The sequence below is a fragment of the Piliocolobus tephrosceles genome, chromosome 4 (genome assembly GCF_002776525.5).
Source record: "Piliocolobus tephrosceles isolate RC106 chromosome 4, ASM277652v3, whole genome shotgun sequence".
In the NCBI taxonomy this organism is placed as follows: Eukaryota; Metazoa; Chordata; class Mammalia; order Primates; family Cercopithecidae; genus Piliocolobus; species Piliocolobus tephrosceles.
The window spans coordinates 63524679-63541416 of NC_045437.1; the positions used below are offsets into that span (position 1 = coordinate 63524679).

Below are 16738 nucleotides of genomic sequence, written 5' to 3' on the forward strand. Positions count from 1 at the left end.
TTTAGATAGCTGAGTAGGTAAAACTTTAAGACAGGGTCTTGAGCTCTGTTGTCCAGGCTGGAGTGCAGTGGCATGATCTTGGCTCACTGCAATCTCTGCCTCCCGGGTTCAAGTGATTCTCCTGCCTCAGCCTCCCGAGTAGCTGAGATTACAGGCGCCCGCCACCACCACACCTGGATATTTTTTGTATTTTTTGTAGAGACAGGGTTTTACCATGTTGCCCAGGCTGGTCTCAAACTCCTGACCTCCTGATCCACCCACCTCAGCCTCCCAAAGTGCTGGAATTAAAGGCGTGAGCCACTGCACCTGGCTGAGTAGGTAAAACTTTAATATAGAAGTATAGCATTACATGAAAATAGTATAGAAGTATAGCATTACATGAAAATGGTATTATGGCTTTTTTGTATGGAAGGCCCAAATACAAAAGCATTTTAAAAGCTGTTCCTATTAGAATAACTATGTTTTCATATTCTACTTTATAACAGGCTTCTCATGCACATGCATCACAGAGTGCATCCGTAGGTGGTCTATGTGTGGAAAAGACCACATACCCAGTCTTTAGAGATGGTTCTCTTGGGGCCACAGACTCAGTCTTCCTAGTTGGAAAACTCTGCAAGTCCTTTCTAGTTTGCATATTTTTATTTCTACTTTCAAGTGCAGACCACAGGACACCTTTCTGGCATTTTAGTCCACACTTATATTGAAGTTGGGCAGGAAGAGAGAATTCTATTCCTAAAAATGAAATGCGTAGTACATGTATCTCACTTCCCCTGAACAGCCACAAGAGCGTTGCTGACAGCAGGTTTTGCCCTCTTGTGGAGTTCTGCCCCTCCCCTGCCCCTCGCCTCTCCCCAGCCCTTCTCATCAGCACACAGCAAGCGTCTTGGGCAGGAGAGCCCTGCATAGAGCTCTATGTCAAGGGCTAGTGTGGCCGGGGGACACTTCGAGCATAGATTGTAGCTGTTTGTGCTTCAGAGCAAACTCTCTCCTCACTAACTCCAGTGTCCAGAGGGAATGAGGACTGCTGTTATCCTTAGTCATACTCCACTCTTCAGGACCACCAGCCACCCCCGGCACAGTAAGAGTGCAAGACACTGACCACACTACATATTTTGATTACAGGTAGGCTTGTCAATAATCAACATTTACATAAAAACAATTAACAAAATACACCAGTGTGAAATTTCTTTTTCAAATGCCCTACAAAAACAAGTATTTTAAAAGTCAACCAAGTGGCAAAGTCCACCCTCTGTGCTAAGGGCCTATTGAGTCCCTCTTATTTCTAGCAACTCAGCTGGTCTCTCAATGCTCCCAGGAGCATGGAGGCAGAGAACATTCTGTAATGTCAACTCCGGGACATGGCAACAAAAAAATAAAAATGGGAAAAGTTTAGCTTCACAAGGATTAAAGGAACACAAATAACTATAAAGTTTCATTAACGATTCCCAATAAATTGACAAAATCAAGTTCACAGTGGTAGACAGCTGATTCTCAGTGGAAAAGGACAAAGGATCCGTCACACATGTCTGGTGATACTGTAAATCAGCATAACCTTTGATGCGACACAGTCATGCAAAATGTGACAACCATACAATTCTGACCCAGCAATTCCACTTTTGAAAAAACAGCCCCAAAGAGACAGGACGAAGGTGAGAAAAGATAAATGTGTATTGCATTGCACTCTATACTAGGAGGACTTTAAACGAATCCTATCGACCAAGGGATGCCTTAGCAAACCACACCATGCCGGCATGCCATGGGGTTCTTCGTGGACGTTCAAAATGCTTTGCTCATGCATGAATTTTTATATATGAAATAACTGAAAGTAAAGGGAGAACATAATGTATTCAGTATGATTTGCAATTAGCTGAAAATGTGTACAGGTGCACACAGATCACGTCGGGAGTTAATTAAGCATGACAAATAATTGCTATTTGAAACCCTTGGGATTATTGTTGTAAAGTTGAATTTAAAACAAATTTTAAATTAGAAAAAAGAGGGGACACCTAGAGGTGAGTCTCATCCATGCGAATGCTGTGTGTGGATCTAGAAGGCAGAAGGTAGTTCAGGCCAGGACTTCTCAGCCTCCGCTGACATTTCTGCCAGATAATTCTTTGTCGTGAGGGCTGCTCTGCGCATTGTAAGATGATTTCCAGCGTTGCCAGCCTCTACCCACTAGATGCCAGTAGCACCTTCCCAGTAGTGACAATCAAAAATATCTCCAGGCACCACCAAATGCCTGAGGTTTGGAGGCTGGGGGTCAAAATCACTCCCGTTGAAAAACCACTGGTGTAAGCCACCAACTCTCAACCTTAGCTATGGGAAGGGGACAGGAATTTAGGAGGGCTGGTGGGAAACCAGTAAGTGTGTGTGGGCCCTTCAAAGAAGGCAGTCCCTATTTGGTCGGAAATTCAGAATGACATATCCTGATTTCTTTTTAATCTGCAGCTAATTCAAAGTTGAAACACAGTGGCAGTCTGAGTTTCACGTCTGTGGGTTACGGTAGGCGTCCACCGTACCCCACAAAAAATTGTCCACAAATTTTTTCTGCAAAGGATAAACGTTTTTGGCTTTGTGGGAAAAACTGTTGAAACTAAACTCTGCCTTTGTAGGGGCAAGCCGCCACAGGGAATAGGTCAACGATGGGCATGGCTGTGTTCCCATTATACTTTGTCAACACTAAAATGTGAATTTCATGGACTCCTCTTGTCACAAAATGTTATTCTTTTTGTTTTCAACCATCTAAACAGGTCATTGTGGCTTTTAGTTCATGAACCTACAAAAACAGGGCCTGGATTTGGCCTGTGGGCCACTGCCCTGGGCAGCAGGGTGCCTGCTGCAGCAGGAGTAACTAGGGGCATGCGGGAAATGGGGACAGAATGAGACTGGGGTGGACTGGCCAGCACAGGCTTTCCTTGCACACGGAGCATCAGCAGAGTGGCCAGAGGGATCCATGCTGGGGGCCTCTCCTTTTTCATCTCTCCCCATCTCCTGCCTCCTCCAGACCCTTGCATGCTGTTTTCACACCGCTGCCTCCCAAGACTCCAGAAGGAACTTGTGGTTTTTTTATTTAAGCCACAGATTGGCTTCTCTGTCAGTCTTTAAAAATTTTCTGCTCTTACTGTTAAAGAAAGGCCACTAACCTAGCTGTCTGCGTGGATCCCAGGGACTCAGAAAACTGGTTAACAGGAATTGTATCCATTTTTAATGCCCTTGCTAAAACACAAGTCTTCCTGTTTGTGTCCTCACAATGTCTCTGACAGTAAACAGGGAAAACACAGATGGCCTTCTCCAGTCACAGAGGCAGTCCCGGGTGCCCAGAGCTGGGACAACTGGTGACTCGATCCAGGAGAGGAAGAAACCAGCGCTCTGAACTCTGAGGCCCACATCCTGTGAATCTGCTCAAGAGAGCTCAGTGTGTGGCCCACCAGTGCGTTTTGGGGACTCACAGAAACAGCTGCTCCCATCTAGAGAGAAACACAGACACCATGTTCCCACCCCTCAAAGGTAATAAAACCATGGAAAATGATCACAGGAGGCTGATGGAAGGGGAGAAAGGAATGAAAAGAAACAAGAAAAAAAAAAATAGGTAAGTGTTGAAAGATGAGAAGCTCTGGCAGTGGGGAAAACAAAGCAGAAGATAGGGGCAAGAGGAGAGAAAGGAAAGAAGAAATGAAACAGGAAAGCCTGGGTGGGGATTTGCAAATTGTCCAGCAGGAGACGCTTCCCGCTTTGATGATGAAGGAGCAGAGGCCAGAGGGCAACGTACTTATCTCTGGAATCCACTCACAGGAGCCACTGGGGATCCATTTTCTCTCCCATCAAATTCTTAGATTTTAGGTTCAAAAGCTTCATCTACATCCAGGTGTGAGACAGACAAGTTTGTGAAAACTAATTCCAGGCTCTCTTCTCACCCACCTCCCACAGAATTTGAGAAAATTCCCCCAACTACGGGTGGGCAGGAGGGTTGAAAGAACAGCTGTGGGAGTACCTGTGCCCTCCCCCATCCTCGGACCAAGACAGGAGGCAAGGCTAGAATCTCCCCATACGTTCACGAATCCGGAGGTGGGGTTGCCAAAGGCTCCATCTGGAACTCTGGGGACAGTGGGCTCACAGAAGAGCCCACACCGCAGAAGGGGTGGAGAGCAGGGACAGCAGACATCAGGGGCGGCGTGAGAATAGGATGCATCCCTTTTGTTTGGTCCCTTCCTACACCTGGACCTGAGTGCAGGACAAAGGGTCGGGGCATTGCCCTAGAGTCCTGTTCCCCAGTGCCCTGCCTAGGGCCTCCCTCATTCCTTGCTGTGCCAGAAGTCAGTGTTCTGTAAACCAGGAGTACCGAGTCCTGGGTGGGGTGGCTGGGGGATGGCTGCAGCAGCTGGAGATGTTAATGAGGACGGAGCTTTGAGAGAACAGTCACACCTTCCTGTACCCACAGCAACAAGGCAGCAATTGGCTAAGGTGAATGGCAGGTGACCCAACAGGGACCGGAGGGACCATAGTAAATACACGAGGCCAGAGTCAAAACCGCAGCTGAACAAATACATGACCCAGAGGACTCCACTGAGTGACCGACTGCCCGACAGATGCTACGCCATTGAACATCCTCGGCACTCAGAGCCAGTCCCAGGCAGGACAGGGGAGGGCAAAACCCCAAATGTGACTGAGTCACAAACCCAAGGCAACTCCGAAATCATCACACTGGGCTGAGGTTACTTTGAAGTTTCAGGTCTCAGGCTAGCAATTAGTTTTAGGAAAGTAAAGTGATGTTTTGCACACCTGAGTGGGTGGCTTGCAAAGTTCACGCCTGCAATCCTAGTACTGATTCCTCAGACTCGCCTAGAAAAAAATACCATCAGCCTTCCTGGCTGGCAAGTGCTGGGTTCACTGCACCTTGGACCACTCACTCATTGTCTCGCCTGCCCTGATCTCACCAGGCTCCTAGTGACCTCCCACAAAGGTCAAGGGAGTCACAGCTGACTCTGTCACTGTAGTTACAGGAGGAGCCCAGTAGCATCTCAGTGCTGAAGCCAGCAATCCACACTTTCGTGAAAGGCTCCACTAATAGTCACAAGCTCTGTGCTCAGCTAGGGCAAAGGAGAAGAAGTCCTCCTGTTGGGGTTGCAAAGTTGCTAAGCATTGCATATTCCCAGGCCCTGCCCTGCTGCTTCTGGGAAGAGGCCTTTTAAGGATATGTTCAGTAAGCATTCCTGGGCTTTGAGTCAGGATGAGGGGCCAGCATCCCCTCATACTGACAACCACTGCAATGTCAGGTGCCTTTCTGCTCCCAGGCTGGGTGCTGAATAGAAGGGCAGCGGCAGCTGGGAAGTGGCCCCTGGAGACTGGACAGAGCTGTGCCCGGCAGCGTGCATTCCCCAGGACCCTCCCCATTCCTTGATTTTTTAGTAGTCAATGCACTGTAAATTGGGGGTGAGGATTCTCAGGTGTGGTGTTGCTACAGACACTTGAGATCTAAGAGGATGTGAGGAGCCTCAGGCACCCCCTTAGGAAGGTCCACTCCACCTCCAGCCCCAACTGTGGGGAGAGAGGAAGGCTTTAGGGCTACCTCGTAGGGGAAGCCCAGAGCCCAAACCACCCAAGAGCCAACAAAACAACTGTCCTCTGGCAGCAGGGAAAGGCCTTCTGGAACTCTGAGGCGTAGCCCCAGCAAAGGCTGGCACCATGACCCAATTCCTAGGAGGCCAGGTATGTCCACCTTGAGGGTCCTTTGGGCTCAGAACCTGGGCCCTTCCTCCAAAGCCAATCTGTCAGGAGGCACAGCTTCTGTGAGAGCTTGGTATCTGAGCAAAAGAAAAGAGATTGCTGTTCCTTTCCAAACCTTGGGCTTATCACCATCCCTTCTTCCTAGCACAAAGTCACACCTGTGCCGACCAAGTTCAACTGGCAGCTCAAGGGCAGGGGAGACTTTAACCCAGGCAGGATGTGGCGGGGCCAAGCAAGCGCTGCATGCTGAGTCTTGACATCTTCTCTGGCAAGGGCCATCCACACTGAGGCCCTGAGGGTCTCATGCTACGGTCGCATTTAGACTTCTCCTTTGGTGTGCTCTGGAAGTTTTTGAGACACAAGAAATTCCCTGGTTGTCACTGAATTTTTCAAATACGGATTTGGGGCCGCTGCCTCCCACACATGGTCTGGTGCTAGACTTTCTAGACTTCGACCAGAAATAAGAAGCTGCTCTTCAGCTTCCGGGCAGGTCCCTTCTGGCATCCTCGAACGTAGGTATTGGGATTTTCTGGGAGGAATCTCAGGTGAAACTGGGAGCTCCTCAAAACTTTTCCCCAGGGGACAGTCAGGCCTGAAGGGATGGGTCACGTACTCATTCTTTTCCCCTCCTAAATTGTTTTCCTGACCCGTTCTGGCTTCATCTGTGAACATTTCTTGCAGAACATTCCCAAAGTTCACCACCAACTTGTCAATAACCAACTTGTCACTGGGGGTGGAACATGGTTTTAAGATCCTGTCTTCTGTGTTCACAGAGTCATCAGACTCCTTCAGGTTTAGCTTATCCTAGAAAAGAAAAAGGGACATCCCAAGTAGTCATTTAGAAGTCACATATAACATAGCCAAAAACTTGTTAGGCTTGGGACAGCAAATGCCCACCTCCGGAACAGCCCCCACCTTCCTCCCAGGCCCAGAAGTGGTGGCCAACCCTCTCCACATGCCCTTCCACACAGCTTGGAAGGAGTGGCACATTTCCTGAGAAACAGTGCCCTGAATTCAAACAATGTTTTAAATATATTTATATATATGTATATAATTTTTTTTTATTTGAGATAGGGTCTCACTCCCATTGCCCAGGCTGGAGTGCAGTAGCATGATCACCACTCATTGCAGCCTCAACTTCCCAGCCTTGGGTAATTCTCCCCCATCAGCCTCCTGAGTTGCTGGGGCTACAGACGCACACCACCACACACACCTGGCTAATTTTTTTATTTTTTGTAGAGATGGGGTGTCGTCGTGTTGCTCAGGCTGGTCTTGAACTCCTGAGCTCAAGTTATCTGCTGCCTTGGCCTCCCAAAGTGCTGGGATTATAGGCATGAGCCGCCGCACCCGGCCAATTCAAACAATTTATTCTGCTAGAGTGTGCAAGGCTATTTTCCACATAATCCCATGCTCACAAAACCCCAGTTAAGATGGAAGCACCAAAATTAGAACTCTTAGGGATGGAAAAACCACATCATAGAGACAGACTTGTTCAACCTCACCAGAATATCAGAGGTGGCCTCATGGCAGGGACAATGACTCTGTCATTTGTATCCCTAGGGCCTAGCCCAGTGCCTGGCATGTAGTGAGTGATTAATAAGTGCTGACTCTAGAGGCCCAACCTGCAGATTATTCAAAAAGCACGTTAGTTATCAGAGAGCACTGCCTATGAATCCATTTACTCTCTAAATGACATTAAATAAGCAGGAAAGTAAATGGTATAAGTCCAGTATACTGGACTGATAAGAGGAAGAAATAGAAAGACAGCCCATTATAACAAAATGTCCATGCTCAAAAAAGACTTCTGAGTTGGAACAAGGACTAATATTTAAAATTTGTGCATCAAGGAAAAACTGGAAACAGCCTTTCAGTAGTAAGGATTTAAAGGTTATATTTGATTGGGCTTGTTTCTACGTAAGCAAGAAAGTAAACCTTAAAATTTCCCTAACAGTTTTCCACTTCAAAATTTATGAAAATGGAGGGTTTCTAGTTAAGGAATACTCACTAGAAAACCCCAGTGCCAGTTAAATAAAGGCAAAGCCTGACTCTGATGTCCCCAACCTGAGAAAAACAACATGAGGCAGCCTCAGACTGCCATGCCCACCAACATTCCTTGGTGATATTTAGGCAGTCTTTAGATTAATGTGCTCTTGACTGCTTTGTAAATGGTTTCAAATCCTATAGCCAGGCCTCCTCTCTCTCTAGCCCATCGGATCAGGAAGGGTAGGGCCAGTGTCTTTATTCTGCAGCATCCTTTATGGGACCATTTCCACCTGGGAACACACTGGGTCCTCATGAGCCTGGTGAAGCCCTTTCCTCTTGTCAAAGCATGAGGTCAGAGTCGTTCCAGGAAGGCTGATTCCATCTGCCCTGCCTGCCATTCCCTGAGACTTTTCAACTCGAGTTCTCTTGATGTGTACCTCGAAAAAAGCTCAGCCTAGGACTCTTCCCCATCTCCATCCACCTTGTCTACCTCCCACGACGATGATTTCCTTAATAAAAACAGAAGAGTTTACCTTGAAATCATCTCCACGCCATGTGGCTATACTACTTTCAGCAGGGTTGGGAACACTGGGCCAACACAGGTGAGTCAATTTGCTAATGAGAGAGAAGATTTTAAGATGGGAGGTGAATCCAAGAAGCATTAGCACCATATGGCTGAGTCAAAAGAGTGAGGCTGTGCTAAAGGGAATTGTAAGTTTCCCTCCTAAATAAGGGGGCATGTCTGCCTGATAGAATCTGGGAAAGTGGAGTTGTTTTGCGGTGTGTGCTGGGGAGTGACATTGCAAGTTCTCTGTGGGATGTCATCAAAGGAGGCTCCCCATACAAAGCTTATCTTCCCCTCTCTCCCATCCGGGCATCTCCATACCTGTCCCAATGCTGTAAATTGCACCATCACAGAGTCATTCCTTTGAAGCTTATCCTCTGGGAAGGACAAGTTTATAAGGTTTTACAAACCTTATAAGCTACCTACACTTTCCTGCAATGGTTCTCGAAGTGTGGTCCCAAGCAGCAGCATCAGCATCACCCGGGAACTTGTTAGAAATGCAAATTTGGGGGCTTTACCCTAGAACCACTGAATCAGAAACTCTGGGGATGAGGCCTGATTCTGATGCATGCTAAGATCAAAATGATTACTTAAGTGTATAATGTACAAGAATCTATGCTGGTGGCTTGGTTACCACCTACAGTTGGTAACTGAGGCTGATATTAGCTTAACTAAGTGCAGCTGCTTGATGGAGATGACTCACAGCTGTCTAATTCGGAGAGCCAGTTCAACCAGGGAAGGACCATTAGGGTGCCATAAAGCTCACTGCAGAGAGAAAGTGTAAGACCCTGAAGACGTGCTTTCTTCCCCACAGTGGCCAGGGCAAGCAGGGCAAAGGCCTCTGCACCCAGACCCTCACTGCACTGCAAGCAAGCAACAAGCTTGCACCTGCAGACGACTGGCCAGCACTCCAACACCATGGAGACACTGCTCCCTGCTCTGCCTGAGACAGAAGCTTGCAAGAAGGCCTCCTGCTGCAGCCAGGGGCCCCGCTAGACACTGAGAGAAAGGGCCTGCTCTCCAACTCCAGTCTCAGATGGCAAATGGAGCAGACAGAGTCTGTGGGGCAGCTGGCACTCTCCTGGCCTCAAAAAGGCCTAGACCTGGGCATGGAGCTCTGGGAAACGAAAGTGCTTTTGGTTGGTAAGAATTCTGATGAGCCACTGAGCGTGGCCTTTAATAACCTCCATAAATATGCACCAAGTTAATAAATGAATGAACACCCCTTAATGGTAGAGTGCCCTCTCCTATGAAGCACCTATGATGACTTCAACCCCTTTTTGTCCCTGATTTTTAAGGCACCCACTGTTGTCTGCAGACTCACTTGGGTTTTTTGAGACCATATGCCACCGTCAGGATGATGATAATAAGAAGGCCTCCACCAATCAGAGAAGTTATAAGGATAATCTCAAAAACACCTTTGAAAAAGAAAGAACAAAAGTCAGTAGTGAGTTCCTCACCTCCTTTACAAAAATCAATGATTAACTTTTTCTTCTAGTAGCTTCAGCAACACAATTTCTTATTAGTTTTCTTTCAATTAAATTCCATTTCTTTCCACTAAAAAACCCCCAGGTCAGGAGTTTGAGACCAGCCTGGTCAACATGGTGAAACCTTGTCTGTACTAAAGATACAAAAATTAGCTGGGTGTGGTGGCATGCACCTGTAATCCCAGCTACTCAGGAGGCTGAGGCAGGAGAATCACTTGAACCTGGGAGGTGGAGGTTGCAGTGAGCCGAGATTGTGCCATTGCACTCTAGCCTGGGCGACAGGGCTAAACTTCATCTCAAAAACAAAAACAAAAACAAAAACAAAACACAGAATTTTGTGGCTCCCCATCTAGGCGTCTTCTCCTGGCAGCATTCATTCCAACAGCATTCATTCAGTGAATATTTATTGAGCACTTACTTTTTAATTTCTATATATATTTTTGAGATGGGTCTTGCTCTGTCGCCCAGGCTGGAGTGCACTGGCATGATCACAGCTCACTGTAGCCTCAAACTCCTGGACTCAAGCAACCTCCTGCCTCAGCCTCCAAAGTACCTAGGACTTGCAGGTGCAAGCCATCAATCATGCCCAGCTAATTTTTAGTTTTTGTTTTGTTTTGTTTTTTTGTTTTGTTTTTTTTAGAAGGAGTCTCACTCTGTCACCCAGGCTGGAGTGCAGTGGTACATCTTGGCTCACTGCAGCCTCCGCCTCCTGGGTTCAAGCGATTCTCCTGCCCCAGCCTCCCTGGTAGCTTGGATTACAGGCGCCTGCCACCAAGCCCGGCTAATTTTTGTATTTTAGGTAGAGACTGGGTTTCACCATGTTGGCCAGGCTGGTTTTGAACTCCTGGCCTTGAGTGATCCTCCTGCCTTGGCCTCCCAAAGTGCTGGAGTTACAGGCAGGAGCCACTGCATCCAGGCAGCAACTTTAGCTAAGGTGTCCAAGGAAGGAGTAAAATTCAAGCTGATCTTAATAGTGAGAAGGATCCAGCCATGTAAAACCATGGAGAAAAGCATTCCAGGCAGAAGAAACAGTGGATGCAAAAGCTTTGAAGCAGAAACAAGGTAAGGAAGATAAATTGAGGCAGAAAGCAGTAGGAAAAATGAGGTCAGTAAGGGACAGATGATGAAAGACCTTGAAAGTTATAGGAAGGAGTTTGGATTTTCTTTAAAATATAATAAAAGTCACTGGGGGCTTTTAAGCAGAGAATTCAGGGTTTGAAACTCTGGCTGCTGTGTGGAAAATGGATTATAGATTATCAAAAACGGAAGCAGGGTGATTTATAATCTATAGACCAGGGTAGGAAACTTCTAGGTTCCAGGGCTCGATCTTGCTTTCATTTAACCCTTGGAGAAAACTCCTCGAGCTGATGAAATTTGTGCCCAGTGTTGCAGAACTTCAGTATAGCTTTAAAACATTTTAAACAGCATATCAAAAAGAGTTCCTAGAAGGCAATGTTAGTCCATCAAAACAGAATATGTTTTCTCTGTAAAAAAAAAAATGTCATACTCACATTTTCCAGAGTCATAAAGCAATTTTGTTCTTGAAGAATGTGATGCATAAGAGGCTTTCGAGAATATTTCAAGCAATTTTTAGCTTGCCTCAGTTATTGCAAAAACTTGGCAGTGTCCCTTCACTTTTGATCTAAAAAGTTGTTCATTCTTTAAGACAGTTTTAGTACGTACTTAAAAATCAAATCTCTGCCACTCAAGGACTTAGCAAAATTAACATATTTCTGTTTCTCCCGTTCTCCTTCCTACTTTCTGCTTCATGCCCCTCCTCATTCCATCTGCCTCCCTCTCAAATATCTCCCTTAACCAGCCATCATATGAAGCTACATTTTATTTTACATTATTTGTTGTCTCTAGTAAATTTTTCTTGCTATTTTTTAAAGTAAAAGCAGGTAAGTTAAATATATCATATGCCTTTTTGCTCAAAAAAAGCCTCCACAAATGATGAGGTTAAGCCCCTTCCTATGGGTCAGTGGTCCTGTGTTAACCAAGGTTTTCCCTTGAAGGCCCTGTTGTACAGTGAAACAGTTTGGCTGTGTCCCCACCCAAATCTCATCTTGAATTATAGCTCCCACAATTCCCACATGTTGTGGGAGGGACCCAGTGGGAGATAACTGAATCATGGGGGCAATTTCCCCCATACTGTTCTCATGGTACTGAATAAATCTCATGAGATCTGGTGGCTTTATAGGGGGAAACCACTTTCACTTGGTCCTTATTCTCTCTTGTCTGCCACCATGTAAGATGTACATTTCGCCTTCCACCATGATTGTGAGGCTTCCCCAGCCACGTGGAACCATGAGTCCATTAAACCTTTTTCTTTATTAATTACCCAGTCTCGGGTATGTTTTTATCAGCAGCATGAAAACAGACTAATACATACTGTAACCTATGACATGCAGAAACTGGTGACTGTGAACGGGGAGACAGCCTTGAGACGGGAGCTGGTTTGGTGCTAAGACTGAAGTTGGCATTAATTTGACACCTCCTCCTCCAGATGATTTGTGGCTGCCCAAGAGGAATGACCAAAATGACCAGCATTTCCAAATTCAGCTCTCAACTCGCTTGCTCTCTCCCTCCCATCTCCTCACCTATATGCTTTCCAGGAAGGTTGGTGAGCCAGAGAGCAGGGTGGCTCTTTTCACCTAGACACTGCCCTTTCATTTGACTTCCTCCAGCCTTTGGCAGATGTCATTTCTCTCTGATATAAGGTAAACATGAGGGAGAGGTACTTAAGGCTTGAAGGAGATACTCACTGAATGACAATGTCTTGAAATTTATGCTGGTCCCGTTGGTTCCCCCAGCACTGGTGCTGGCCATGACCTGAACAGTGTAAGAGGTCTTTCGTTTCAGGGACTCCAGGCCATACTGCAAGATGCTGGAGTTGACTGTTTTGGCTAAAGCAAAAATACAGAGATCAAACACCACAGTCAAACCAGACTGAAAATTGTGTCCCAGTAGCACCAAAATAAGAGCACTGGAACCTGTGCTTCCAAGCTCAGCTGTCTCATATTCTGACCCCTATTCATGTCCTGCTTAAATATCAAGATGGACCAAGGATCTCAATATAAGAGCTAGAACTATAAAAACTCTTAGTAGACAGCATAGGACAAATCTTCACAACCTTGAATTTCACAATGGTTTCTTAGATATGATGCCAAAAGCACAAGCAGCAAAAGAAAAAAATAGGTTAAGCTGGATTTCACTAAAATTCAAAGTTTTTGTGCATCAAAAGATAATATCAAGAATGAAAAGACAACCCATAGAACGGGAGAAAATATTTACAAATCATATATCTGATAAATAACTTACATCTAAAATATATAAAGAACTCTTATAAACTCAATAATGAAAAGACAACCCAATTTAAACATAAGAAAAAAGATTAAAAAGACACTTCTCCAAAGAAGATATACAAATGGGCTGGCTGGGCGCAGTGGCTCACGCCTGTGATCCCAGCACTTTGGGAGGCCGGAGCGGGCAGATCACCTGAGGTCAGGAGTTCGAGACCAGCCTGACCAACATGGGGAAACCCCGTCTCCACTAAAAATACAAAATTAGCTGGACGTGGTGGTGCATGCCTGCAATCCCAGCTACTTGGGAGGCTGAGGCAGGAGAATTGCTTGAACCTGGGAGGCAGAGGTTGCGGGGAGTCAAGATTGTGCCATTGCACTCCAGTCTGTGCAACAAGAGCAAAACTCCATCTCAAAAAAAAAAAAAAAAAAAAAAAAAAAAAGACATACAAATAGGCAAAAACTACATGACGAAATGCCCAACATTATTAGCCAGCAGGGAAATGCAAGTCAACGAGATAACCACTACATACCTACCAGGACAGCCATAATAATTTTTTTAAATGAAAGTAACACGTATTGACAAGGATGTAGGGAAATGAAAACCCTCATACGTTGCCAGTAAGAAACGTGTAGTGTGGAGTAGTCACTGTGGAAAACAGTTTGGTGGCTCCTCAATAAGTTAAACTAGAGTTACTGTATGATCCAGCAATTCAGCTTCTAGGTATATGCCCAAAAGAACGAAAAGCACAAACTCAAACAGATATTTGTACATAGCAGCATATGTTCGTAGCAGACATCTGTTCATAGCAGCCCTATTCACAGTAGCCACTAAATTGTACACTTTCAAATGTTTAAACTGGAAAAATATTTTACATGTATTTTACCATAAGAAAAAATTATTTAGCCTCAGCAAGAATCCAAGCCTTGCCCAGTATTTAAGATGTCAGGAGATACAATGGACTGAAGAACAAAAGCATGATTTGGCAGGGGCAGTAGAAGTCATGGTGACAGGGTCTGTTCCTCCTCACTTTTTAAGCCAGGCATGCCATTCCTGGGAATGATGGTCGGGGAGCTCCCGGGAGGTCAATTCAGGGCCCAACCGGGACAAATTATATCAACTCCTTCCATTCCCACAGGATTCTCCTCTCAGGTACTGTCACTTCACTCTCATTTAACCCCCAAAACCCCAAAAGGCGGGGACTCTTGGCCCCATTTTCAGAGAGACTTAAAGAAGCTAAGTGACTCATGCCAGGTTGCAGGTCACAATGAGGTGGGGGAGCCATGCCTACAACAGATTTATCCATAGCCTCTATCTGGGGCTTGGGGTTTTTTCCCACTTGGCTACGGGTGCGCTTACAGAATCCCTTTCCGCCTTCAGCTTGGTAAAAGATGGTGTAGTTGCAGATGATACCCTTTCTCTCACTCTTGGGAATCTCTTTCCATGTGATCGTGACCGTCTTCACACCAATGTTCTCCACCTTGGTCTCAGGACCTTCTGATGGAACTGGAAGGGACGGGGGATAAATGATAATCACTGACCACACTCCAGGAGATCGTCCCCCTACAAAGGCTCTGGCCAGTACTCAGACCAGACCACAGTGCAGGAGGCGAGGGGCAAGGGTTGAGTAGGGAATTGATGAATCAGCTTGTTTAGGAAAATTATTTTCTAGAGCCATCTCTCTTAAGCAAGAAGAGAAGTGGCATCAAGACCACCTGAAAAAGTCCTTTCTTATAGATGGCTCACTCCAATTTGGTACCCAGCTTTTTCATTCATATCTGTAAAATGTAGTTATTATCAAATAGTTGAAGAATATGGCTCCATAGGCTACCTCTGAGTGGCAGAAGATATTTTCCAATGTTGAATCTAGAAGACATGAACTTCCAAAAAGAAAAAGGAAAGCTTGAGCAATTCACCAGTAAAGCCCTTGCTTATTGCTACACAATTAAAAATAATTTTTTAACATCCCTAGCTTAGGATGAACTCTGTAGGCTCCCTGATGTGGTCTTAATTCAGTGTTATTGCTGGTAGCAGCTCTATTTGCACTGTTTATTTGTGACTTTGGGCAAGTTATTTCACCTCTCTGAGCTTTAATTTTCCATTTGTGAAATGAGGGGATTGGACTCAATGATCTCTAATGTCTACCCCAGCTTCAGAATTCAGCAAGTTCATAACATACAGAGCTCACTACAAGATGAAGCACAAATGAGCCCTAAGATGGCTGGGAATGAGCTACAGGCACTTGCAGTCTTATTCACATGTTGGACAGGTCCCACTGTTTCCTTTTCCCCACAGGGCCTTGTCCATACATACTGCCTTCTTTGGCATAAGCCTGGATGGAATATGGCTCGCCAACTTTGTCGTGCAACATTGGATACACAGAGATGTTATAGCACCAGAAAGGTTTTAATTTATCTGTAAAAAAGAAAGAAAAAAAAAAAAAAAGCGTAAGTGCAGAGCATGGCAGAGTGGAAGGAATACTAGACTGAGTTATGGCCAAACACTTACAGAAGATATTCAATTTCTCTACAATTTCCACCTCTAGAAAATAAACAGGTTAGGTTGAATGGTCTCTAATACCTATTGCTTTTCTCAGGTTTTCTAATTAATTCTTATTTTTAAATTTAACTTTTTAGCTTTTCCTTTTTTGGAGGCAGGGAATCCCCAGGTCTGTTCTGACCAAATACTGTTGCAGCAGAGAGATCCACAGGATAGCTGAACACGCTGCCTAATTAAGTCGTAGAACAACATATCATCACCCTGTGGATCTCAAACACTTCGAATTCTATCTCCTCTACTTACCTGCATCCCTGCGTGTGTATTATTCTTAATATGGAGGTTTGAAGCATTAAGAAATGATTGTAGTGACAGGATTAAAAGGGTAAAGCCTCATTAGGGAGGCTGAGGCAGGAGGATCACTTGAGCCCAGGAGTTTGAGGTTACAGTGAGCTATGATCGTGCCACTGCACTCCATCCTTGGCAACCAAGCAAGACCCTATCTCTAGAAAATAAAAATTCAAACAAAATTAAAAATAAAGAGTAAAGCCTCATTCATGTATCTTACATAGGGCAGGGACTTTCCTGAAAAGAAGGCTATTCCTGTAACAATCACCTGGGAAGGTGGCCTAACTCTTAAACAGGCAACCAGAACTGAAGGAAGTATCCTAGGTAGGCCAGCTGGGATCCACACTCTGGAGTTACCCATGGGATGACCCAGCTGTCCGGGAAGGGCTCTCTGATGGTGGGTGTTAAGATGGTGTTTTCTACCTGGAGACTGGTCAGATACCTGGTCTGCTTGTCACCCACAGCTTTCTGTGCCAGCCTCGCCTTGGAAATACCAAGAAGCCTGTCACTTCATTAAGCTTGCACAAGCTTGTCAAATGCTATTAACCACACTAACAGCTTTGAAGTCAAAGTTAAAGATCTAAAACTGGAAGAAAATGAAACTAAACCCTGCACTGAGGGAACCTGTGGGTTCCGCCCTGGCTACCTTGCTGGATCGTCCAGTTCGTGGCCTGAGACACAGATTCCCAGAAAAGAGTGGGGTGCTCTGAGTCCATGTCCAGAAACCATTCAATCATCCAAGTGTTCACGTCTAGAGCAGAGCTTTGCCACTTCACCACTAGCTGGTCCTCAGCAAGGCAGGCGTGCATGACCTCAATGCACCGAAATGCTG

General features: G+C 45.6%; 1 protein-coding gene across 2 annotated transcripts in view; it reads right to left on the minus strand.

Moving 5' to 3' along the window:
* Positions 1–336: 336 nt before the first annotated feature.
* IL31RA (interleukin 31 receptor A) overlaps positions 337–16738 on the minus strand; it is a 59643-nt gene continuing 43241 nt past the window's right edge. The window contains exons 8-15 of one of the 2 annotated variants that reach the window (XM_026452357.1): positions 16553–16735; positions 15376–15477; positions 14422–14568; positions 12525–12665; positions 9597–9690; positions 8241–8322; positions 6338–6528; positions 337–732 (exon numbers count right to left, since the gene is read on the minus strand). In XM_026452357.1, the coding sequence (XP_026308142.1) occupies positions 696–732; positions 6338–6528; positions 8241–8322; positions 9597–9690; positions 12525–12665; positions 14422–14568; positions 15376–15477; positions 16553–16735 (977 nt within the window). In that variant the 3' untranslated portion in view covers positions 337–695. Of the gene's footprint in view, positions 733–5826; positions 6529–8240; positions 8323–9596; positions 9691–12524; positions 12666–14421; positions 14569–15375; positions 15478–16552; positions 16736–16738 lie in introns of those variants that run through there. The other variant, XM_026452145.1, reaches the window with a different exon arrangement.